Genomic DNA, 24,867 nt, shown 5'->3' on the forward strand with positions numbered 1-24,867 from the left:
AGTTAATTAAACTTCGCCCCTTTTTACAGAACCTTATTATAGCATGTTTAATTAAATACAGCTTTTTAAAAAAGAGTTAATAAAGTAGTATGCAAAGTATTTAACAGGAGATGTTATAGTCTTAATCTTTAAAAAAGAAGTAGCAAATAGTTGCTAATTGTGGCAGCCCGTGGTTGATAAGGTACTTTGCTAAGACTAATTTCCTGCAGCCAGGATCCGCTGTAACTAGCAGGGGCCCAGACTCTTATTCTAACTATTTTTAGTAGTGCTTATGTTAGAGGAACTAAAGACATGTGTCTTTAACCCTCTCTTTAACTTAGTTTTTATATTATTTGTATATAGTATTTTTACTATTAAATATAAGGCGGAATAGCTGATAATACTCTTATTCTTTTTTAAATAGCCTTTTTTTAGTGAAATCTTTCTAGACTTGGAGTTGCTTTTTTATAATATTCAGGTTCTCTTCTATAACTTTATAAAGCCTTATATAAAATAAATATATATTAATATGGTTTAAAGGCTTAAGACTAACCAGATAGAACATTACTAATTTTCTTCTTAGCTTTAACCTTATTTAGAGCTATTTGAGATAAAAGATTTTTTATATATGCTGCGGCTGTTATTGCTATATAGCCCTGCTACTTTTTATTTTTATATGAGTCTAAGTAATTACAGATATTATAAATAACCAGATATGGAAAGTGATTTATTAATCCGGCAGCTTTTATTTTAAAGTAAAAAACGCTTTTTTTTATTATAAGTTTATCTTAAACTAAAGCATCTTTTATTAGTATATTTGCTAAAGTAATCAGGCTATAGTGGATCGCCGGGTTATTATTATTTTCTCCCTGTTTAGGCCGCTTAATTAAGTTTAATAAATTATTATTATAAATTATTAAGCAGTTAGCCTTGCTTTCTGCCAGGTGAATAACTAGACTTTAGTAAAGTTTATTAGAAGATGCTTTGGGTTACTTATATTTTTTTTTATAGTTTTAGTTTTTTAGCAAGTGTATTATTAACTGATTCTTGAATCTGATTCCCTTTAGACTTATGCTCTGCTATTAGTCCACTAATAGCCGCCTGTAATAACGTTGGTGTTTAATTTAAGAATCCTGTCTCTTGGAACTCTTGGTCCTGTATAGCCTTTCCAAAGTTATACTGGACAACGCTGCCCTCTCTATCCCTTAAAATGCCCACTACAACGTCACCAAGCCGGATGTCATGCTTCGCACTAGGAGCGCCGCCGCCGATTCTAACCATTAAACCGATTCTGATGTTAAGGAAACTATGCAGCATGTCTCTGGCGACGCCCGCCGCGGATGATAGTCCATATTTACTATTAGGGAGGACAGCTATTATAATGTTATGCCATCTAATCTTGCCCAGCGTATAGTTATTGTTATTATGAGTAGACACATATTTAGGCTTTTTGTGCTTGTTATCTAGAAACGCCTGGGCGGCAACGTACTCGGTAAGTATGGCGCAGATCCAACTAATAGTGTATTTAAGCGGATCAGATATGATTGTCTTTGTAAAATTCTATTTTAAATTTAGGATAGAATCCCACCTTGATGAGCTGTATATAGTACAGAAGGAAGCCTATTGTTAGTTTTAGCAGTAATTGTCAGCAATAGACTTCACCTAGTTTATAATTCCTTAGATTGGGTATTAAGGCATTTCCCCCGCTCCTTGGGCACCAAGGCATTTTCCCCGCTTCTTTGGAGTTGTAAAGATAATGAACCCCAATAGTTGCATGACCGTCCAGTGATATTATTTGTTGGCTTCCTTGGCCAATGATATCCAGATGTAATCAACGGCTAGTCCATTTTGGTCGGATTCCACTTCTGGCTCTAGATTTGCTTGTAATTCACGGAGATCCCTCGGATAACGCGATATCAAAAACTATTGATCTCTCTCCTGAAGAAAGAGTTACTCAGCTATTCATTTGGCGAAACCAAGATGCAACTGAAGTCACTCGTCTTGAGCTAGAGACAAGCAGCTATCAAAATTTTATTATTGGAACAAAAGCTGAGGGGGATGTAGCTGTTGTTGAGGAAACAGGGTCTGGCCTGATAACTGCCATCAACGGGACAGTATCAAACGCTCTGAATTCTCTTTCTTTTCAATTCTCCCTCCCTGCAAGGGGGCGGGGCCCTAAGGTTTTCGAGTTCGATTCGCCTCCTAGACCCTCTGATATATTGGACGTGACGTTTATTGAACATGATTACATCAACAATGGAACCTCTGATATGACATGGTCATTCACCGAGTCAAAGAAAGTGGAATCAATGCAAGAATGGCGTAGAAGTAGGACAGAGGAATTTTCGGCCGATGTCAGCATTACTGGTGGCTTTCTCGGGCTGGACATTGGCGGATCTGGAAGCTGGTCGGTGTCGGAAACAACCGAGCACGGTCGTACTTGGACTCAAAGCCATGACTTTTCCTGGTCCACGTCGGGTGTACTCAAGCCAGGAGAAAAGATTCGGGTTTCGGCGAAGGGAAAGTTCGGGAACTTCGAGGGTGCGTACAGTTGGTCATCGTGTTTGGACGGCTCTGATTTTTGTGCGGGGAGGTATACAGGCTGGTACAAACATTGCAACTTTCCCGCTTCATGTGTACAATCCAGTCTCCGCTGCACTTTTTTTTCTTGATATGTAGACTTCGTCCCGAATTTTCTAGTGAGCATACAGCAAAACGCAGGATAAAGGTGAGTATCCGAATCCATCTACGTCTATTTTAGAGAGGCCGCGAACTACCAAAATGGTAAAACCACCATAGACTATACACAAGACATAACAATCCCCTAACAATATGCGGAGGCTCATTACTCCGCTTTGTTACCCTCATATTCTCAAGGGGCTGTTTCGTCGTCCACAACAATGTGTGGTTTGAGGAGCGGGTTAACCAATAGTCCTGTGACCTCTTCTCCGCGGCCTTTCTTAAGCTGCTTGTATACCACTTCTAATCGGCTTATAGATAATGTAGCTTTTACTTTCATGGTCTAGCGGCTTTCCTGAGTCCAAATTGACACTTGGACGCTGTAAGATTTCGTTCAGGCAACTGATAAAGTGTGTCCAGGTGTACATGGCGCTAGGGGGGGGGGTACGGCGCCAAGCGAGATCTGAAGCTGCCCCCAGAAGGCTCTGATATTACTCCTGTGGTACTAGCTTGGTACTCCTCGGCATCACGGACCGTGGCAGCTTCATATCGCCAAAAAAGAAGTCAGGATCAACAAGTGGCGGACCGGTGCCGGAGCAGCTCCCACAGGGAGTGGGTTATACCAGTCACGGTTTTCACACTTGCACTATTTCAATTTTAAGAGGCACGCTATAGACTGATGTAGAGCCAACTCAGCCTTTCAACCAGTGAATTGCGGAGCCATTTTATATCATGGTGCTCATAAGATACCGAAAAAGCGCAGATAGTCCCGCAAAAGCGGCCGGAGCCGGCGGAGTTTGTGCCGAAATCGAAACATAAATATGCTACCCAGTCTAATAAGTAGCATGAGGCTTTATTCTATATCGCTCGCGCTTTGAAAAGTCTTTTTTTCTGTTAATAGTACAGCATACCACAATATTCAGTCACTATGGCTCAAGTTGGGGCCATCTCTGAGGCAGAATATGTACATGGATATGATGCCACTGTCCTACAAAGCCATCTGTGGAGGACGGTTGACAATTCCTGTACTTACCTGCTGCCCTACATTAGACCGTCTATGAAGATTTTGGATGTTGGGTGTGGTCCTGGTAATCTCACTTGTGACATCGCTCAAAGGGTTCCAAATGGCTCTGTCACTGGCATTGATGTAAGCGAAGATGTTATTGGTTATGCTCGAAAGATAGCTACGGAAAGACAGTCATCAAATGTGTCATTCTGTACAGGTAACGTATTCTCAATGGAGTTTCAGGATCGCCAATTCGACATGGTCCATGCCCATCAGGTGCTGCAGCATGTCGGCGACGCCTCCAGGGCGCTGAAGGAAATGCGTCGAGTCACGAAGCCTGGGGGGATAATAGCCGTACGAGATGTGGCGTATTTCCTTTACTGGCCTGAATGCGCGGAAATTGAACTTTTCAATGAACTATTTTTCAAAATCGGACGTGCTACAGGTGGCATCCCAGGATCTGGTCGAATGCTTCGGCAAATTTTCCGCGAGGCTGAGTTTAACGAAAACCATGTGTCTGTAGGTGCTGGCACTTGGTGTTTCGCCTCGAGGAATGATTTGGACTTTTGGTGTGGTAAGCAGTTATCTTTTCTTAGCTTCTCTAAGTCTGAACTTAACAATACCCCAGGTATGTGGAAGAAAAGAGTTTTAAAGTCTGGTTTCGCAGAGAACGCTCTAAAGTTGGGTTTTGCATCTCAGCAAGATCTCGAGAGGATTTCAGAAGCCTGGGGTCGCTTTTCATCTACTAAGGACGCCTGGTTCACTGTTGTTCATGGCGAGGTGATCTATAAAAGGGAAGATATTCACGACAACTGATAATCTAGGAATAGAGTGCTGCGTATCTGAGGTGTAACATAAAATTCAACAAGACTAGAAGCGGGAAGGACAGCCTGGTACTGGACGACCACCGGAAACACGAAAACTTATTTAGGCGGCCAGCACGAAGAGAAGACTATATATATCCATGCAGTACAATGCATTCTTGTGATCATCAACTGAGAGGCTATTAAGCGACTGAGCGGTAAAAGTTATTTTTAAATGTCTTTCGTCAGATTTTGTAGCCAAATTGCACCTGTAGTTGTTTCTACATGTATGAGAAGAAGACAGTGGCTTGAATGGTCATTCTTAACTGTAAGATTGACGTTGCTGACAGGATATGATGGAGGAGAGGGCCTTGCTAGGTGGGGATTATTGAGGATTAACTATGGACCGATGAGCCAATCAGGGCTAGCACCTATTATTGGAACAGGAAAGCTAGGAAAGCTAGGAAAGCTGGGAAAGCCAGCTTTTCATCACGATCCAGGAATACCAACTGGATATATAAGTTCGCTTCTTGCGCTCCGGACAAACCTAGGTCTGAGGCTTATATTGGCGGACAGGTTAGGGGATCTATGGGCAATAGTAATGACAAGTAATAAATGTCACCACTGAGGTTAATAGAGACTTATTGTATCGCACTGCAATCTTGTTGTGAATAGTGTGTTAACAACTGGCTTTCTAAGTTATCTAAATAAGCGTAAGGAATGAACTTATATATCTAGTTAACTGAACTGACTCGTTGGACTTATCTTATGAGTCTGTTGAGTCTATCGCTGGATCGATGAATGAGTTGATGAGTCGCCGCTGATTGGTCAGTCGGTCCATCGTTAATCCGGTGTGGCCTACCCTGTAGGTCCGCCCTTGCGACTATAAGAGTCAGGTCGTCAACTCTCTCCTGTAAACATTTTCCCCACTTATCAAGCTATTAGCAGCTTAATAAGCCGGGGAAATATTTAGCAGCAGCCACACACTAAATCTGCCACCCAGGCTATTATGCCCTTAACAGTACATAAAGAGGAAGGGAATTTTAAGAGCTTTATACCTTCCTTGCCGCCTAACACAGTCGGTTCCTCTAAGCTAGCTTCCTAATTACAAAGTTATTATTTAGTTTATAATAACTAGCTAATCCACTGCATAACAGCATCTTAAAATTATTATTTAATTAGCTATAACTTTCTAAGTTATTATATATTAATATTTTTCCTTATTATAAAATTACACTTTACAGGATAAAGGTAATTATTACTAGCTGCAAGGTTAATTTCTCCTTAATTATAAATTATTTTTTAAGTTAAAAAATAACTGCTACTTTCTTAAACTAGCAGCCTATGTTATTTTAAAATTATTCTTTATAAGTTAAGAATAATTATTAATTATATTATAAGATATTTTACTCCCTGACTTTCTTTTTATTACTTTTAAAAGTATATTACTACTTATATTATAAGGTATTTTATATTTTAACTTTTTTTTTAGCTTTTAACTATTCTTAACTACTTTTTAAGCACAGTTTTACTACTTAGCTTAATATTACAAATATATTACTTATAAGTTTTTAATAATAATTATAAATAATTAAAATAATTTTAAGTGTAAGTTATTTAAAATAAGCTTAATTTTATAACTTATTTTTATAAGTATAAAAGAACAGGCTATAGTTATTTAAATTATTTAAATTATAAGATATTAAATAATAAATTTTTTTTTTGCTTTTTTTATAAGCAGGTTTTTTTAAATAAATAATTTTCCTTTATTAGCTATGTGTTATAAATAATAAATATATATATATATATTTTATATAAAACCTAGTTAGCTCTGACTAACCTCAAGGCCCTATAGGGGGATTTTAGCTATTAAGCTATGGTTGTTAATTAATAACAAACAAACAAATAAACAAACAGAGTCAGGTCGTAACAGGTCAGAGATTAATTATTAACTCTACAAAGGTAAGCAAAATCCAACTCTAGCACCCCTGTATATGCTTAATTTCACTAAATTGCAAAGAAAACTGTACTAGAGTTGAATTACTCTGTACTCATAGGGTAAATATATAGTAGTGGCATTGGCGCAACAGGTTGGGTAATACCGTTATTCATTGTACTAGCTGCGTAATGCTATCCTGAGAATTGGTATTGAGAGTGTGATCGTCCACTTGATTGGCGTATTGCAACAATAGATAATGGCTGGATAACTAATGAAGTTGGTTTAGATTAGATTAAGCATTTTGACTATTATACAGCCTCTTGTACGAAAGGCATATATCGGCTGCTAATTCTTGCTGGTCATGAGAGTTACTACTTAATATAATTTAGGCTTTACTGCAAGGAATATAAAATTATTACAGTCTGTATGCCTCCCTATTCCTCCTATTTACTTCAGCCGCTAGATGTTGGCTTTTTTGGGCCTAAAGGGTTATAAATGTTGCACTATCCCCGCAAATCGAGTTCCCAATGCTCTCCGACCAATTCTGCCCCAAAACTCAGGTGTTTCTCTTCCTCCATCAATCTGAAGCCTGCATTTCTATATAGCTTCCGGGCACTTTCTAGGATGCTCTGAGTCCATAGAACGATGCGATGGTAACCGACTTCTTTAGCGAATTGTATGCACTGGTTAACCAGCTGTTTTCCTAACCCAAGTCCGCGAGCGGCAGGTTCAACAAGCAACAGTCGAAGTTTGGCGGTGTGTTCTGCTTTCTTCTCTCGGACTAACATAACCGAACCAAGAAATTTTCCGTCCCTCTCAGCGACCCAACACCGTTCTGCGCTTGGATCGTAGTGTTCAAGAAAATCTGCGGCAACTTTGGCTACCAACAGTTCGAATTGGCCATCCCAACCGTAGTCGTTGCAGTAAATTTCCGCGTGACGATGTATGATATACCCCAGATCTCCGGGGCGATGTGTTCTAATCGTTGGCATTGCCGAAACAGTCGACGCGTTGTTGCATTCCATGGTTTTAGGAAAACTATCAGTGTTGCAAAATGCCTTTAAATATGAACTGACAGTGCTTAAACAGCTTTAGGGAACTAGGATACAGGGTACTGTGGATAGCTATGCCATAAACAATGCAGTAGGCATGCGCTGGGATATATATACTTCGCTGAAATAAGAAGCGCAAGTTGAGGCTCCGGAAGAAGTGTTTGTGCGTAAGATAGCGCCAAAGCAACAAAAGCAGAGCATAGGGCGGAATTGACATTATTTATGGAGCTGAGTGCCTGCCTCTCGCCACTATAGTAAAGCCACTAGCAAAGGCTTGTCTTATAGTTTTTTAACCCCTCGCAGCCCTAAACCGCTAATGCAAACAATATGCGCCCTAATATTAATTTCTCATTGCTAACAGCTGGTATCGTAGGGCGTTTTTTATCCAGGGCTATTAAAAAATATATATTACAACATGCTGGCAATTTATAGGCTGTAACCCCACTGGAAAAATAAATATAAATTTTTTTTTTTTTTTAAAAAAAAAAACGAAAAAAAAAAAAAAAAAAGCCACATACCTACTGTAGACTGTAGATAGAAATTTTATTAAAAATATAAAAAAGCTGCGTATTATAAGAAATATTTTTATTTAAAAAAAAAATTAAAAAGATTAAAAAGCTATTTATAACAATAATTTTATTTAATTATAAAAATTGAAATTAAGGTTAAAATCCCTTTTTTAATACAAAAGCTACTTTATTGTTAAAGCTTAAATTAATTAATTTGTTTTATTAATTTCTTTTTTTGCATTTATTATTTATATTTATATTTGCTGTAAATCTTCTAAAATACTATTTGAATATTTGAAATAATTATATGTATAATTTAAATGTTATCTCAGTCCGCAACACCGAGAAATCGTAGTCAGGGAAGACAATTTGTTATTCATTCATAAATCTAGCGTGGAAAGACGAAAGACATGCACAAGCATTTCGCTCAATGCAAGAAAATATTGCTCTGGGATGTCTTAATTGGCGTTAATTTTTTTCAGATCAAGCATCGATATTGTCACCACTGGTCCATTACTGTATAAAGAACTTAAGAAAGGCTCTTCCATAGTAGTAAATAGCTTCAAAGAGTCAGCCTGGAAATAATCCCTGTGCCACCGACTTCGGCGACTTGTAGTATGCGACCTATTTTGTCCTCAACTAAGGTTGTTATCAAAAGGCGCGGTAGGGATACGGCGTAGGGAGTGTCGTGTCAAAGAACTGGAAAGAAAACTGGGGCACATGCTTTCTCGGCCCATACCGGCGGTGGCCCGTTCACTCCACCAAGAAGATTCAACGAGATAAACAGCGAATGACTTGATGCGGGCGTTACTTAGAGCACGTGGTTGAGTCGCTACAATGTGCGGCGAACTAATTCATGAAACATTTACCCAGCTAGAGACACCACCCTGGAGTCAGGGAAAACGACTCACTCCTAATTAAGAAGTTTGACGAAAGCTGTGGTCGCCATCCGGTTCCACATTGAGCCTGCGTGCTGATATGGCCCTTAAATCCAATGTCATGTTTCTCCAACCGCACTGAAGATTAGTTAGCGCAGAGGTACGGAGTATCGTTAACGCACTCTCCTTAGATTACCAGGGCTTGCTAGATCACCTGCATATTGGTACCTAACGAGGTGGATATACAAAATATTAAATGCTAGATTCAAGGCTACTGAATAATTATATTTCCATTTTATTACGTTTTTTTTCTACATAGAAATTGAAGTTTGAAGTTGCTGGTGAAATCTCGGGTGTGGGGCAAATGGGGGGTGAAGCGGACACGGATTGAAGTGGGCACGGGTTGAAGTGGGCACGAGTTGAAGTGGGCACGGGTTGAAGTGGGTACGGGTTGAATTGGGCACGGCTGAGCAATGTTTCCGATAGGCAACGCATGGTAAAATTTTCGGCTCCCGCTGGAGTGACGCTACATTTTGACGGTTGTGACGCCAAGAATACTGCCGTAGATAGGATGTTGAACACTTGGAAAAATGACTCCAAGCTAGCCTGCGGATAATTAATACCTAACGCGTGAGAAGCCGTAGAGAGATAGGGCATTAACAAGGAAGAGCCGGAACTAGATTGTGCCAATATATGGGCTACTATGAGGAAAGTCATAACTTGAGGGCCATTTATGTAACACAGATTGATAGTTGCCCTATAGGAGGAGACCCCACCGGGCGTAATAAAGTATATGTGCGTGTGTGTGTATACACAAAGTGAGTGCAAAAAGAGATGCGATGTTTTTTAATGCAATATTGTTAAAACATGATATACATAACAGGAATTATATTTTATTATACCATGGCAATAAATAATTTTTCTCACTATTCATAAGCTTAAAAGGGGCTGTATTATTGATTTGCAGAGGAACCTCTCTAATAAAAGTAACCCTAATTAACCTATTACTGGTGGTATAACGGCCAAAAAGGAGTGTTGCTCTAGCAAAAGCTTTAATATTCTGGAGGTTAGGTTCTCAGCTTAAAATTAGTCACTTCTAGTAACCAGCGATCATTTCTCCTTAGCAGTACAATAATGGTGCTATCACTAGCATAATGAATTATCTCATAACTAGTGGGCGAGTAATTTTAATTTATTATGTTATCTGTTAAATATAGGTTTCTAATTAAAGTACCCCACTTGTTATATCTAATTTATAGACTTGCATGTTTGCTACTAGTAATATATAAGAGTATTAAATTATCTTGCTTACATTTATATTACATTTTTAAAGTAACATTTAGTTTCTAGTATTTTAGCATGTGTTTAGTTAATACTAATGAACTGTTTTATACTAGCTGGTGGCTGAAGAATATATTGCACAGCCTAATTATTTAAGATTATATAACCAAATTACTAGGGAGGACAATTAAAGTGAGAACCCATTTTATAATAGTCGTGATGCTAGCTTTATTAATAGTCTATTATAAATATGAGCAGCAGAGAAAGAAAAAATCCTGCGAATTATAGAAATATATATTTAAAGAGGTAGATATAGTGACTTTTTGTTATTGACTTTACAGGTGGTGTATCACTTCTAATTAATAACATAACTTCACTTATAGTTTTCATCTCTATACTGAATTACCTCCATCTACTCTTTTATTCTCCCTGTAATCTCCCCCGCCTCTTTATTATAGCCTAATCTGCAATTTACTTTCTTCACTTTATTAAAGAACTAAATTCGTTCTCTTCAGCCATTAAAAAAGCTAATATATTTTCTTTTCATTTACATCTGCTAGATAAGTAAATTCGTTAGTAATTTCTAGAAGACTAAGTGTTACGACCCGACTCTGTTTATTTGTTTATTTGTTTATTTTTGATTAACAACCGTGGCTTAGCCAAATATCCCCCTATAAGGCCGGACAGTCGGTCAGAGCTAACTAGGTTCTATGTAAAATATATACATATATGTTTATCATTCACATCGCATAGCTAACAAAGGAAAATTATTTATTTAAGGAAACCTGCTTGCAAGAGAAGCAGGGAAAAAAACTATTATATAGTGCCTTGTAGTTCAAATAATTTAAACAGCCATGGCCTGTTCCCTTGCACTTATAAAAATAAGCTATAAAGTCAAGCCCACTTTAAATAGCTTGCACTTAAAGTTATTTTAGTTATTTATAGTTGTTATAAAGAACTTGTAGGCAGTGTACTTATAGTGTTAGGCTAGGCAGCAAAATTAAGTCTAAGAAGTAGTCGGAGACGGTTAAAAGCTAGAGAAAAGAGTCGGGGTATAAAAAGCCTTATGGCAGGAGTGGCAATATGCTCCTAGAAGCAGTAAAAAGGGAGTCAGGGAGTAAGGTGCCTTACGGCGTAATTAATAGTCATTCTTAACCCACAAAGAACAATTTTATAATAACACAGGCTGCTAGCTTAAGGAAGTAGCAGTTATTCTTCAGCCTAAAGAATAATTTATAGAGAAATTAGCCTTGTAGCCAGTGGCGGTTACCCTTATCCTATAAAGCGCAATTTTACAGTAGGGAAAATGCTAATGTGCAGCGGCTTAGAAAGTCATAGCTAACAAAAGAACAATTTTAAAATGCCGTCGTGCAGCGGATCGGTTAGTCGTTGCAAACTAAACGACTTTGCGATTAGGAAGCCGGCCTATAGGAACCGGCTGTGTTAGGCGGCGAGGAAGGTATAAAGCTCTTAAAATTCCCTTCTTTATGTGCTGTTAAGGGCATAATAGCCTGGGTAGCAGATTTGGTGTGTGGCCGTTGCTAAACATTTCCCCCATTTATCGAGCTGTTAGCAGCTCGATAAGGCGGGGAAATGTTTACAGGAGAGAGAGTTGTACGACCCGACTCTTGTTTATTTGTTTATTTATTTATTATTAATTAACAACCATAGCTTAGTAGCTAAAATCCCCCTATAGGGCCTTAAGGTTAGTTAAAGCTAACTAGGTTCTATATAAAATATATATATAATATATTTATTATTTACAATATATAGCTAATAAAAAAAAATTATTTATTTAAAAAAACCTACTTATAAAAAAAATAAAAAAAAAACCTATTATTTAATATTTTATAATTTAAATAATTTAAACAGCTATAGCTTATTCTCTTATACTTATAAAAATAAGCTATAAAATTAAGCTTATTTTAAATAGCTTATATTTAAAGTTATTTTAATTATTTATAGTTATTATTAAAAACTTATAAGCAGTATATTTATAATATTAAGCTAAGTAATAAAACTATATTTAAAAAGTAGTTAAAGACAGTTAAAAACTAGAGAAAAAGTTAAAGTATAAAATACCTTATAATATAAATAATAATATACTTTTAAAAATAATAAAAAAAAAGTTAAAAAATAAAATACCTTATAATATAATTAATAATTATTCTTAACTTATAAAAATAATTTTAAAATAATACAGGCTACTAATTTAAAAAAATAATAATTATTTTTTAACTTAAAAAATAATTTATAATTAAAAAGAAATTAGCTTTATAATTAATAACAGTTACTTTTATCTTATAAAATATAATTTTATAATAAAGAAAAATATTAATATATAATAATTTAAAAAATTATAATTAATTAAATAATAATTTTAAAATACTATTATATAACAGATTAGCTAGTTATTATAAATTAAATAATAATTTTATAATTAAAAAGCTGGCTTAGAGGAACTAGCTATGTTAGGCGGTAAAGAAAATATAAAACTTTTAAAATTCCTTTCTTTTTTATATGCTGTTAAAGGTATAATAGCCTGGGTGGCAAATTTAGCATGTGGCCGCTGCTAAACATTTCCCCGGCTTATTAAGCTGCTAACAGCTTGATAAGTGGGGAAAATGTTTACAGGAGAGAGTTGCGACCTGACCCTTATGGTCGCAACAATGGGCCTACAGGGTAGGGCCGACCGGATTAACTAAGGACCGAAGGTCCAATCAGAGTCAGCTCGATAAGCCACGCGATCTCATGGTCTCAACGCTCGACCAGCTCGATCAACGAGCCCGACGAGCCACTACGATCCAGATATACCAACTGGATATATAAGTTCGCTTCTTACGCTCATTTAGATAACTTAGATAGCCCATTGTTAACACACTATCTACAATAAGATTACAGTGCAATAACTCTATTGACCTCAGTGGTGACATTTATTACTGGTTATTACTATTGCCCATAGATCCCTAACCTACCCGCCAACATAAACCTCAGACCTAGGTTTGTCCCTTGGGAATCTCTCTAGGAACTTAGTGACCAGGTCGTCACAATATATAGGTATATAAACTCAAATATTAATGATCCTTTAGTAAAGAAGGCATAGACTATAAATTATTAGTTTAATTTTTTTTTTATAATATTTGTTAATATGAGATAAATTACATTTACTTACATTTGCAAATTTCGGCTCTATAAATAATGCCTTTGTTTCGGCGACAAGTGTTGCATTTAGTTCTTCTGTGCTTAAAGAATAATAATCTTTGGCCATATCTAACTTTTCCATATCTTCCATGGCAAATGGTTCAAATCTTCGCATTGATCCTTCAACTTCAGCTTTACGACCTTCTTGTTTCACTACCTCAGCGCGGATTATATATACGCGATCTGGAAGGCAAGGTTTTCGAAAATCGATATTCATATTGGCTGTCATTGCAACACCACTTTTAAACCCAATGCCAGCGCATAAGGCGAAAATGTCGTCAAAGAGCACAAAAGGTAAACCACCGTGAACAAATCCTGGATGACCACAAAGATGGCTGCCGATATAGAGTGCTGCAATTATACGGGGTGTCGGAAACCTTTGCACAAATAAGCGAGGATATGTTGGCAGCTTATTTTCGCCGAACAATGACCCAGCAACAAAGTGTCTTGTGAGCGTGGATGGATTCTTATTGCTGTGTAGGCGGAGCTCCCTGATTTCGCTGTCTGTATTATTCTCAGTAAGAGATGATAAAGAATGAAGATACTTGACGAGAGGCAACGATGCAATCAAACTTTCGGCGTGATTTTGCTGCTTTGAGTTACCATTATCCCTAATAGTGCTCTGAATATTGATAAACTGCTTCTTGTCGATTTTTGCAGCTTCTGTTAGGCCTGAAATTGTTTTTGCTTCACTATGTATAAGTCGTAAACTTTTGTATGATTTGCCATAAAACCAATGTTTCCGAAATATATAAGTAAGTCTATTCGTAAGGCTCACTTTATGTGAACATTGTCGCCACATGTTGCGGGGGTTCACAATACGAATTATAATTGTGTTGATGGAGATGTAAAGCACAATGATCAAGAAATTTTGACCTGGATTGCAGAATTCTTAGAGTTTTTAAAGGTTTTGGAGCGACTGCTTGCTGAGTAAATAGAACTACCGAGGTCAAAGTTAATTGTAATAGAAGTGGAGAATTTTCTAATGTATTTAAAGTTGTTATGTAACACAATTAAGTCGTAAGTATTATATTATAAAATAGTTATTATAAATTTAAAATTAAAATATACACTAAAAAGAATAATTTTAAAATAAATTAAGCAATTTTACTAAGTTATAGTATAAACCTTTATATACAGACTTATTAGAATAGTAAGAAGGAATAAATAGTATAGGTCAAATTAACTTCGGATTTTGGAAAACAATAATAATAGCACCCGAAGTCTTTAAATAATAAGGAAGCAAAAGATAGCCGGAGAAACTGAATAAATCACAAAGAAGGTAATTAAGTCAGCCTTTTTTTTTTTAAAATGTTACAAAATTGTAAACACAGGCTGGTCCGAAACCCCCCGACAGCGAGACAGCACCACTACCCAGAAACTAACAAAGTAGTGTGTCAATGTTGAAGACTTAGCAAGCAGTGGGGAATCTCGCACGATGCATTTACACTAACCCAATCACAACCAAGGTAACTTTACTAGTAGCACATCGGACCTCGGGCCTGGATGGCTTGACCAATTTTGAACCGCTTGCACGATTTATAAAGTAGTGAGGCAATACTTATACTGGTTACTTAGTTCTATCACTATTCTTATCTCTCTAATATATTATTTACGCCTCCAATGGATTTAAACCCATCGATAACTCCCGATTCAATAGCTTTAATATCATTACTAAAGTCTACAAACTGTAGACGGCCATGAGATTGAGCTAGACATATTATACTCGAAAACGCTTGAGGCGTCCCAGACAAAAGACTGTCCTTCACCAATTCTTCTTCGTTTTCACGGCGGTGGCCTTGTCACTGGCTCAAGCCTATATCCTGCTTTCTTTTCGCTGTGGATGCTTCAACTCATCGAGCGCCACTCAGCGATCACTGTCTCTCCTAATTATCGGCTTATCCCTGAGGCAACTGTGCAAGATGTACTAGACGATGTTGAGGATGCATGGAAGTGGATTCATGAAGATCTAGCATCATGTATTTTCCTAGAAACTGGCATTCATGTTGATGTTAATCGTATAATGACTAGGGGGGATAGCGTAGGCGGCTACCTAAGCCTCCAAGTCGCGCTTAGTCACCTTGACAAGATCCGTGCCGTCACAGCGGCCTATCCCCTAATCGAAGGAGACAGCCTATTCTTGACAGGCGAGAACGAGAAGACGGTTTTTGGGCTCCCTATGTTGAAGAAAGATATTATTACCGAACATATGCTCCAAAAAAAGCTAGATCGAAGAAGAAAATCATCTCAACAGATCCTCCTTGTGAATGGGCGAATTTAATGCTCGCTTTCTTACAGCATAGACTCTTAGAAAAAATTCTGTCCTCGAGATAGACGGAACTACCACCCCTTACTTCGTCTGGATGATGGTGATACCTTTCCTCGTGGCGGGGTGGCGATCTGGCAAGGAACAGAAGACAGCGCAGTGCCACGTGAGGGTCTGCTTAAACTAGAGGCCAAATTGAAAGAGTCCGATCTAGAATTAAAATTCGAGATCGTCTGGCAGCCAGCATGGATTTGACCATGCTACAAATGTAAAGGAGATTTGAATGGCAAAGGCATTGGCGAATGTGTCTCATGTATGGCTCTCCTAGATTTAGTAATATTAGAGAAGTAATATTTACTATTACTATTGCTTATAGATTTTCCTAATTTATTTACTAAATTTAGAATGTAATTTAGGTTTGTCCCTTTAGAATCTTTATATCACTATCTAGTATACCGTTCGTCACATTTACATTATATTTCAGTCTTTTTGAGTTTGACCGAGCTCCCTATGGGTCTAATGGAATTTGCGCTTATCTTTTACAAAATGAGACCATTAATGCTGCAGCCACAGCTAATGGCATAAACCAGAACGAGACAGAATCGAGTTGGCCCACTTATATGCATCTTCGTAATCTCTAACAACATCTACAAAATTAATGTTTCTCAGTAGCTATTAACATGGAATTTCTTGCTATACAGCCCATGTTTTCTTACTATTACGTGGTATTGTTCTAAGCAAAGGTAGCTTCAACTATTGCAAACATATACTCATAATGTAGAAGCGACTACACTCTGTAAAATATAAGCTTGTTATACATATATCTATAGATTTAGGGAGGGTCTATCCGGTATCCAAGCAGGCGTATTCTGTATCCAAAAAAGCGGGACAGTGTGGCTTACGGTTGAATAACCCTGTTAGTTTCCCGATGTCGGCTTTTTTAGTGTTTTACTAGGGAAATCGCTTGTAACTAAGACACACAAAAACAATAGAATATAAAATAAAGTCGTTCCACAACTAAATTGGTGTCAAACTGAAGCTATTCGCAACACCTATTTGCAGATCGTCTGCAACTATCATGGAGTCGCTTTTTGGGCGTCATTTTGAATCCGTTGAAGAGGCTAAAGTCGTTATAGACGAAACTGCTCTGCCGCTTGGCTTCAGTCTAGTCAAGCAGCGAGTCCGGCCCAATAGTATCGAATTTCGTTGCAGCAAAGGGAGGAAATACTCATCAGAGGCGAATTTAACAATTCCTGCTGCCCGGCGGCGTAATACAAGCTCGCAGAAGACGGGCTGCCCGTTCAGGCTTGTTGTAGCTCGGCAGAACACCTTGAGTTCCTGGATTATTCGCCGTACTCGCAACGACAGTGCTAATGAATATAATCATGAATTCCTAGCGTCAGGAGCACATTCTATATACCGGAATAGGACCATTTTAAAGAGAAAAGAGAATATAATAAATCTTTATAACGCTGGCGTCCCACTTATTCAGATTCTATTAAAAATTCAACTTGAAGGTGATGATGATGTCAAATGCATTACTTGCCATGACATTTACAATACTATATAAAGGCATCGTTAACAAGAACTGTCTGGGCGCATAGAAATGCAATGGCTTTATGACCAGCTTTATAATACAGATTCCTATTACTATCAGGACCTTAGGGATTAGGAAAATTAGCTTATAGCATTATTTATTGCCCCAAGATCAGGGATTGAGCTTCTTTCTCGTTTTCCTATGGTTTTATTCATGGACTGCACCTATAAGATGAATAAATTTAATATGCTTTTATTTAATATCACCGACGTTATGTCTTTTAGGAAAACCTTTCAAGTTGCAGCTGCATTTCTGCCAGGAGAGACTTAAAGATACTATAACTGGGCTATAGGAAATTTTCATGATATATTTGAACAGTTTGAGATTCTGTATTCAAAGGTTATAATAATAGATTGGGAGCTTGCTCTGATGAAATCTCTAGACTTATATCCATCCACAAGTGCAGCAGCACGCTTATTATGCTGTTAGCATGTTAATATGAATATACTAGCAAAAACAAAGCAGCTTTTTCCAAAAGCTAGGTTTAATAAGGAAAAGAACTGTATATAATGGGCGCTAGAATTCAAATTATTCCTTTAAGACTGGAATAACCTCGTTGCCCTCCCCCACTAAAGAGGAATACAGTAACTGGCTGCAGGTTATAATGAAGCCAAAGCCTGGCCAAAACGTATACCCAGCTGAGGCCCTGCAGTATATTACAGTAACATGGCTCTGGCCGTGGAAAAAGAAGATAATTTACTATTATGTTAATCAAGAGCAGCACTTTGGGCATACTACAACCTCAGTCACCGAGTTAATGCACTCATCATTAAAGAAATTCATTACAAGTAGACAACTATGGAATTAGTGAATATTCTACAACTTGAATGTTTGACTGATAGGCATATTGGAGCCAAAAACAATCTTGAGATCCGCATCAACCTGATTTCTCCAATTACCACGCTTCAAAGTCATTCCGCGGTACTTCTCCACGAACCATGCCTCTGTGACCAGTTTGGCTACTTCATTTCCGTCTTGAACAGCATCGATAAGGAGCATTAGTCCCTGTACGATATCAACTAGGCAGTCCATAGCAGCACGAGACTTCAGTTCTGCCTCTTCTCTGCTTACCCCTTCGACTGATGCTTTTAGATCAGCCCACCATTGCCGGACCTGATCGTGCTGCGTGCGAAATCCTCCATACTTTCGGATTTGTTCTAAGAGTGTGCTAATCCACGCCTCCATAGTAGCCATTACCGGCTCTCGAAGTTTACCATGTAGCACTCTCAAGATGGAGTCGTCCGCCATCATGTCAGTGGTGCCTTCCCAAATCGGCATTACGTTGGCATCGCGATAAAGGCGGGCAATGTTGAACTGCATATCCTCGTTCTCCAAATATCCAACGCCTCCGAGGCATTCCATGCACTCTTGCAAACCGGATATGGCAGTTTTTGAGCAGTGCCCTTTAAGGGCGGGTGTCAAAAGGCGGAAGAGATTGTACGCCATTGCGATATTACTTAGTCCAGGTACTTTCCCGGCGGACGAGATGTTGGCTCTGTTTTCTCCATTAAAAGCAACAATCTGATCCTGCTCAATGACTCCCAATAAGCCAGCGACTAGGAAGTTGAAGAGCACGTTGGCCTTGTATTCTGCGTGCATCCGCGCAAGGGTTCGCATAAAGGCAGTTCGTTCCCACAACGGCCTCCGACCGACCAACCTAACCCGCGTAAATGCCCGCACGATACCAAGGCCTCTACCCCAGAGACCAATTGCTGTTGCTCCATTGTGGATACGTGCGATGTTGAGGACTGTGGCAATTTCCTTTGTGCCACGGCCATCTTCGCCGACCAGCCAAGCACGGGTACCTTTAAGTACGAGTTCTGCTGTCGGCAGAGCCCTAGTGCCGAGCTTATCCTTCAATCGCTGAATTTTCACACCGTTTAGCTCGGTGTCATTTCCAAGGATGTCTCGTTCTTTTAAGGTTTTTCTCATAGGAGCGAAGAATGCACTAACTCCCTTAGGAGTTCGCGCCAACATGACCATCATATTGCAATCAGTTGCACTGCTGAACCACTTAAACCCATCAATCTGCCATGGGCCCAAAGCATTCCCATCGGTAGCCTTCGCAGTCAGATTTCGCCCAGGGTCGTATGTTGCGACTGTTTCAGTCATACTAACATCACTTCCCCCTTGCCTCTCCGTCATCCACTGCCCTGTCGTCCATGCAACAGCGGGATCCCTGCTGATAAGCCTATCGTAGGCACTTCGAAGGACTTTCTTTTGGCCCTCAGACATGTCAGATTCGGTCAGGTGTCTTCGTAACAAGGCAGCGACACCATCCGACATCAGAGATGGACAGTTGACCCAAGCTGCACTACCACACCAGAGCGCATACTTGGCAAAGTGGTAAACTCGAGAGTACTCAGCATAGTGGTTTTCGTACGGAATAGCAACCATACCCTCGGCTTGGCCAAGAGCTTGCAGGTTTCGCCATCCCTCGGTAGTGATTAGGTCGTCACGACGACGACCCCAGGAGTCAAATGTCTTGACGTAAGGAGTGTTGCGCTCAGCATCAAGGACCCAGCCAAGGACCCTTGGGGAAAGAACTTTATTGCCAAACTCGTCCAGGTCGGGGGTGATGCGTTCGAGAATGTTCCCGGGAACAAATAACGCTAAGGCTCGATTCAACGCAGTGTCGTCATGGAATTGATTCTGTACGTCGGGGGGCGTTTGAAAAAAGCCAGCGGTCGAGCTTGACGGCAATGAATGGGGATTAGCATCTATCGTCGGGTGCACTGGTACCATGTTGATCACTTCGATTTCTTAAGACTGCTCTGTTCAATCAGTGGGGAGAATGTAGCATTATTCATACTGGGTGAGAAGTGTTGTCGTGTGCTGGCCTATTTATATTCTCCAAAGGCCATCACAAGCAAACCAATACTGCTATTACTTTCCTTAGTGCCACGGCCGACCCAGAAGGCAAATATAGCGAGAGGCACCTCGGGCCGAGTTAAGCCGGCAAGAGTAGCTCTTCACAGTTCTTTCCCTACCAACTTATCCTTAAATATATCTTTCTTCGATATCTTAGCTCACACTATCCATTCGGGCCTCGGATAAAGCATCGGTCTGGCACTAATTGGGTAATAATTTCTTTAATAGTATTCTATGATTAGAAAAACAAGACATATTCAGCAGTCCTAACTAATTCATTACTGTCGGTTGTCATTTTCCCCAGCTGCTATTCCACATAGTTGGGTTAACTAATGTTATCCATACCTATAGCGCTATCTCAACGCCGAATTTAGTCCTCCGTACCGTATTCTCCGCTTTGTAACAGCCCTAACCTCAAACGAAGGCAAAATATGCCACTACGAGAAATTGCAAACTAGGTGCTACGAAGATAACTATGGTACCGTTAGGCCTATGCCTTCGAAACTATATTCTAAGAGCTATGGACGACCAGACTCGAGAGTCACTTCAATAGTATAACTACGATGAATACTAGATGAACTGCAGTTATCTCTTAGCTTAATATTGCTGATCCTTGAACGTTATGATGGAGACACCAACGCTACTAGAAGCAGATCTAGCAAAGTTCTGAAAAGTTCTGTCGATATCGAACATTTTCTGACTCCGCCATCCAGAGAACTGCAGCTCGAACATTTGCTATTGTTTCGATCATACCACGACCACCTCCAACGCATTAGCCAAGAACAGGGAAGGGTGCAACTGGCCTACTTGATTGCTTCCCCCCTATTAGCTGAAAGGCGTTTGTTGATTAACTGACGTGGACACGGGTTGAGCGGGTACGGGTAGAAGTGGGCACGGTTTGGAGTAGGCACAAGCAGGAGTGGTTGAGTGGCTTCTTGGCTGTCCCACTTTGTTCTCCACCGGACACGGGTGGATTAGCAGATGAGTTCTCCAAAGCCAGTACTGTCTCAATAGGCACTGAGGGGTTACCGAGTTTTATGCTGGTTACCACCGAGGCCTACAATCGCTGGGCGAAGTGTGTTCACTTGGTGTCCTATTAGTGAAATTACATACTACATCTAATCAAACGGAAGTCGCTAGTAGTTACTTTTGGTATATGGCCTATATATATTGCTTGGGTAATAAGTCGTGGGGCATGTGAGTTTTAAGAGGTCTCAATTTCATTTTTCATCTCATGTTCAATATAAAGTTTTGTTTGTAGTATCAAGCAATACATTCAAATTATTCTAAATAATTATTTTTACTATTTTCAGAGGCTCTATAAATGTTTTGTCAAGAGCAAGGGAACGTACGGTCCAGCGCTGCCGTCAAATCAAACAAATCAAATCTGGTACCCAGATTTGATTGTTTGATTCAAAAAGCATGATGAATCTGATTGTTTGATAAATTTGTCAAATATTTGATAGATTTGAAGCTATCATGACCTCATATTTCACATAACCCTAAGAGTATCCCTATTATCATTATCTATTTATAAATCGCTGCTTGTTGAATCTATTCCAGGGGAATCCCCAAGAGAAATAGCATCTCTATAAAGCCAATTCTTCAAGCATTGAAGCTTCTCTAATGTATCCGGCTGCAGCGAGTGCCTTTGTGATGATAATGTCAACTTTGCAAGACTAAATTCCCTCTCACAATCAGCAGCCATTGCAGGAATTGCAAGGAGGTCTAGAGCTAGCTTGCTGAGCGTTGGAAACGATGACTGTTGCGATAACCACCATTGAATTGGATCATCAACTTGCTGAGGGAGGTTAAGTCGATCAAGCTCTGAACCATCATCAGATAGCTTTATTGTCATACTGTTGAGCCACTGCTGGTATTTGCTATCCTCGCGGCGGTGCTGGATAATAATCCGGCTTTGTTATTGAGCTTCAGGCTGTTGGTTTTGTTCCTGATTATAATTACAATGATACCAACGCTCCCAAAAGTTAAGAAGTCCCTGTTTTGCATCATAAAGCCAAGTTAGCTGCTCTTATCACTCCATCATTCTTCTAGCCAACGAAGACTAAGGCCAGCATGTAAAATAACAGCTGCTAAGAATAAGGGTGACTCTTCAAGCTTAATATAATATTCATTTAGCTTTTGCCACGCATTTGTAATCGATATACGTAAAAAAGCTTGAGAATCATTTTGTAAGCTAGTAAGTCGGTGCTGTTGAGTTGAAGGGAGATATTCAGCTTTTGAATGTATAGGAAGAGCGCCTGATATAGGAGTTTGCATTGCCTTTCGGCCTCGCCTTGGCCGATGTGATAATACCGATTGCATTTGACTCTGTGATAGCTGGATCTGGTCATTAGTAGGCGCCGTAAAAAATGCCTTCCAACCTTCAAGATCATCAAGCAAATACTCAATGCCAGTCATAACTTCCCAAAGCTGGCCGTAGCCATCTTCTCTGCCTAGTCCTTGGCACCGCATTGTCTGTAGATAAAGAAGCTGAAGTATTTTATGAATTTCCACAAGAAGCCGCCAATCCTCTGCTAATAGGATATCTTCTTACGGGAGGCGAAGTTGGCTATTCTCTTCAAGCTGATTCTCAATTAGAAACGCCCGAATGTGCGTTTGCTTGTCAAGGGCGCAGCTAATCATCATATACATTGAGTTCCACCTTGTATCATTATTTATAATGACTCCAAGCTCTTTATCTTCCAAATCTAATGCCATAGCGGCATTTTTGAACCGTTCACTTCGTTTAGTTGAGCTTCTAATGAACTTGACGATATTCCGAAGCTTTCCAACAGCGCCCTTCTTCCTCCAATATTGAAGGTCATCATCAAAACGGCCTGTGAAGTCAAGAAGTTGTGACTCTTCCTTAAAAGCTTCATTATCCTCTCCATATAAGATAGCCCGGCCAACTAGATTTAATATATGCCCATAGCATCTCATCCGCCGGTCAATTGCATCAGATACTGAGATTAAAGGGTCAATTTGCGGGGATAGATGCTGTGCACAAGTATCGTTATTTAAAGCATTATCACCAATAATAGTGCCAAGCTGATTTTGAATATTCCACTTTTAAGCTATAGATAGGATTGTAGAAGCAATATTTTTTCCTGTATGAGAGCCAAATTGCTCTTGAAGTGATAGGAGGCGCTGCTCCCGCTTCCCATTAGGATTAATATAGTGGGCAGTGATAGCAATAATAGAAAATCGATTTGGGGAAGTCCAAAGATCAAAGCCAATGTGGATCTTTATTATTGTGTTATGAAGCTCTTTTTTAACCTCTTCTCTCTTAATACTAAAGATTTGATCAAGATTATTCCGTAAGCTTGTTCAGCCTAGAGAGAGGCTATTAAATAATTCAGGATTAAGCTGCTGTAGAAAGCGGCGAAAGAATTTACTCTCAAAGATATTAAACAGCATGTTTTTTTTGATAATAAATCCAACTGCAAGCTCTTGTAATGCCTGCACTGATGCCTTTGATGTGAATATTGTTTGTAATCGCTTTGAAGGAGGAGCAGGATCATCAGATTCGGAACTTCCGGAGGATTGTAAGCTAGATCCTTCTATAATTCGATGCCGCCGTCGAAGATGATCTGTTGCAGATGAAGTTGCAGATGCCTTGAACGGCTTGATGCTATCGCCACACTCGTCACAGCGGCGGCAGACCCAGAAGACCTCGCCTAGCTTATTTGAATCCAGTATCTCGCGTACAAATAGTCCTTCGCTTTTGATCCAACTTGTGCGGCCCCTCTGGCCCTTCTTTGAGATAAGATTTTGAAGAATAAAGCGGCGGCCGTGCCAAGTTGCTGTTGGCAAGCTTTTTATAGAATCGGTGATTTTGGGATTGTATTCTGATGAAGATACTGATGTTGTACTAAGTTGTGATGTAATATTAGGAGGCCTAGATGCCTCAAAAACAGTCAGACTCATGATAATCAAGTGTTAAGAGAAGAACTTGAGATTATGCCACCGCCCTTCAAGTTCGTGACGAGATCTTGCAAGCATTTCGCGTTCAGCGCGCGCCCCCCTCCCCGACTAACCTTTATACAATAAATTACATAAATGCCTATCAGCTTATTGGTCAAGCAGTATTATCTGTGGGGCTACCTCAAGGGAGATTGTGGGTTCGATTCCCACATAAGCTGTTCATATTGCCGATTGTGAATTTCTGGATCCACAATCGGCAATATGATTTTTTATAATATTAGCCCGGAATATTTTTTTTCCAGCTATTTACCCTATATTTGATATATATCAAATCTATCAAATATTGTGGTGGTTGGATTTGTTTGTTTGATAATGGGAATAGCTTCAATTTGATTGATTGATTAATAGATTTGATTGATTGATTAATAGATTTGATTGATTGATTAATAGATTTGATTGATTGATTAATAGATTTGATTGATAGATTTGATTTGACGGCGGCCTTGAGGTTACGTACCTATAGGCTCAACACAATAACCAACACTCCTACCGCAAGCCGGCTCGCTCTCGCCCTGGTTATAGAGACCAAGGAGCGAGAACACGTCAGGGAACTATTTGATCTAGCCTTTGGGACGAATTTTTTGAAGGAACGTCGTTGTCATGATAGCTAGGGATCATTTTGTGAAGAAAAACAGGTGTTGTTTCTTTTTGTATCCAATACGAAGCGACTTTATGGAGGGCACCTAGTAGCAACTCTCCACTGTGCCTACTTATTATTTATAGATTTATAGATTTATAGATTTATAGATTTATAGATTTATAGATTTATAGATTTATAGATTTATAGATTTATAGATTTATAGATTTATAGATTTATAT

General features: G+C 39.0%; 9 protein-coding genes across 9 annotated transcripts; 4 read left to right on the plus strand and 5 right to left on the minus strand.

Annotated features, from left to right (window-relative positions):
* Nucleotides 1-527: 527 nt before the first annotated feature.
* Nucleotides 528-1,705, minus strand: GGI43DRAFT_426613 (nucleoside phosphorylase domain-containing protein; the record flags this gene model as incomplete). Its single annotated transcript, XM_083208685.1, has 5 exons — nucleotides 528-638; nucleotides 774-860; nucleotides 1,021-1,069; nucleotides 1,127-1,527; nucleotides 1,637-1,705. 5 exons carry the CDS (start codon nucleotides 1,703-1,705, stop codon nucleotides 528-530), a joined length of 717 nt encoding a protein of 238 aa, XP_083055154.1.
* A 52-nt stretch (nucleotides 1,706-1,757) lies between these two features.
* On the plus strand, nucleotides 1,758-2,967 carry GGI43DRAFT_419010 (uncharacterized protein). The gene is made up of 2 exons (XM_083207622.1): nucleotides 1,758-2,520; nucleotides 2,581-2,967. The coding sequence occupies exons 1-2, from the start codon at nucleotides 1,794-1,796 to the stop codon at nucleotides 2,649-2,651; spliced, it is 798 nt and encodes a 265-aa protein (XP_083055155.1). The 5' UTR covers nucleotides 1,758-1,793; the 3' UTR covers nucleotides 2,652-2,967.
* A 146-nt stretch (nucleotides 2,968-3,113) lies between these two features.
* GGI43DRAFT_303660 (class I SAM-dependent methyltransferase) lies at nucleotides 3,114-4,785 on the plus strand. Its single transcript, XM_083201577.1, has 2 exons — nucleotides 3,114-4,238; nucleotides 4,293-4,785. Exons 1-2 carry the CDS (start codon nucleotides 3,587-3,589, stop codon nucleotides 4,478-4,480), a joined length of 840 nt encoding a protein of 279 aa, XP_083055156.1. The 5' UTR covers nucleotides 3,114-3,586; the 3' UTR covers nucleotides 4,481-4,785.
* Nucleotides 4,786-6,641: 1,856 nt separating this feature from the next.
* On the minus strand, nucleotides 6,642-7,695 carry GGI43DRAFT_419013 (GNAT family N-acetyltransferase). Its single transcript, XM_083207623.1, has one exon. It carries the CDS (start codon nucleotides 7,429-7,431, stop codon nucleotides 6,910-6,912), a length of 522 nt encoding a protein of 173 aa, XP_083055157.1. The 5' UTR covers nucleotides 7,432-7,695; the 3' UTR covers nucleotides 6,642-6,909.
* Nucleotides 7,696-13,200: 5,505 nt separating this feature from the next.
* GGI43DRAFT_432410 (PaaI family thioesterase) lies at nucleotides 13,201-13,886 on the minus strand (the record flags this gene model as incomplete). The annotated part of the gene is made up of 2 exons (XM_083209570.1): nucleotides 13,201-13,230; nucleotides 13,299-13,886. Coding segments are annotated over 2 exons (618 nt in total), but the record flags the coding sequence as incomplete, so codon positions are not given.
* Nucleotides 13,887-14,063: 177 nt separating this feature from the next.
* GGI43DRAFT_426616 (alpha/beta hydrolase) lies at nucleotides 14,064-15,848 on the plus strand (the record flags this gene model as incomplete). The annotated part of the gene is made up of 5 exons (XM_083208686.1): nucleotides 14,064-14,082; nucleotides 14,346-14,347; nucleotides 14,477-14,480; nucleotides 15,022-15,590; nucleotides 15,639-15,848. 5 exons carry the CDS (start codon nucleotides 14,064-14,066, stop codon nucleotides 15,846-15,848), a joined length of 804 nt encoding a protein of 267 aa, XP_083055159.1.
* Nucleotides 15,849-16,671: 823 nt separating this feature from the next.
* GGI43DRAFT_426617 (uncharacterized protein) lies at nucleotides 16,672-17,163 on the plus strand (the record flags this gene model as incomplete). The annotated part of the gene is made up of 1 exon (XM_083208687.1): nucleotides 16,672-17,163. One exon carries the CDS (start codon nucleotides 16,672-16,674, stop codon nucleotides 17,161-17,163), a length of 492 nt encoding a protein of 163 aa, XP_083055160.1.
* An 843-nt stretch (nucleotides 17,164-18,006) lies between these two features.
* On the minus strand, nucleotides 18,007-19,951 carry GGI43DRAFT_432413 (acyl-CoA dehydrogenase/oxidase; the record flags this gene model as incomplete). The annotated part of the gene is made up of 1 exon (XM_083209571.1): nucleotides 18,007-19,951. The coding sequence occupies exon 1, from the start codon at nucleotides 19,933-19,935 to the stop codon at nucleotides 18,007-18,009; it is 1,929 nt and encodes a 642-aa protein (XP_083055161.1). The 5' UTR covers nucleotides 19,936-19,951.
* Nucleotides 19,952-23,173: 3,222 nt separating this feature from the next.
* Nucleotides 23,174-24,060, minus strand: GGI43DRAFT_303682 (uncharacterized protein). The gene has a single exon (XM_083201578.1). It carries the CDS (start codon nucleotides 23,989-23,991, stop codon nucleotides 23,392-23,394), a length of 600 nt encoding a protein of 199 aa, XP_083055162.1. The 5' UTR covers nucleotides 23,992-24,060; the 3' UTR covers nucleotides 23,174-23,391.
* Between the last annotated feature and the right edge of the window lie 807 nt (nucleotides 24,061-24,867).

The sequence above is a fragment of the Trichoderma evansii genome, assembly GCF_050947405.1.
Source record: "Trichoderma evansii strain SZMC 28006 chromosome Unknown GGI43scaffold_43, whole genome shotgun sequence".
Taxonomy (NCBI): domain Eukaryota; kingdom Fungi; phylum Ascomycota; class Sordariomycetes; order Hypocreales; family Hypocreaceae; genus Trichoderma; species Trichoderma evansii.

What these genes read in the sequence shown, in the direction of transcription:
- GGI43DRAFT_303682 (XM_083201578.1), bottom strand. Translation starts at nt 23,991, where the DNA reads ATGAGTCTGACTGTTTTTGAGGCATCTAGGCCTCCTAATATTACATCA.
- GGI43DRAFT_419013 (XM_083207623.1), bottom strand. Translation starts at nt 7,431, where the DNA reads ATGGAATGCAACAACGCGTCGACTGTTTCGGCAATGCCAACGATTAGA.
- GGI43DRAFT_303660 (XM_083201577.1), top strand. Translation starts at nt 3,587, where the DNA reads ATGGCTCAAGTTGGGGCCATCTCTGAGGCAGAATATGTACATGGATAT. An exon ending in TGATTTGGACTTTTGGTGTG is followed by an intron (nt 4,239 to 4,292) that starts GTAAGCAGTTAT and finishes ACAATACCCCAG; the next exon opens with GTATGTGGAAGAAAAGAGTT.
- GGI43DRAFT_419010 (XM_083207622.1), top strand. Translation starts at nt 1,794, where the DNA reads ATGATATCCAGATGTAATCAACGGCTAGTCCATTTTGGTCGGATTCCA. An exon ending in AAAGTTCGGGAACTTCGAGG is followed by an intron (nt 2,521 to 2,580) that starts GTGCGTACAGTT and finishes GGAGGTATACAG; the next exon opens with GCTGGTACAAACATTGCAAC.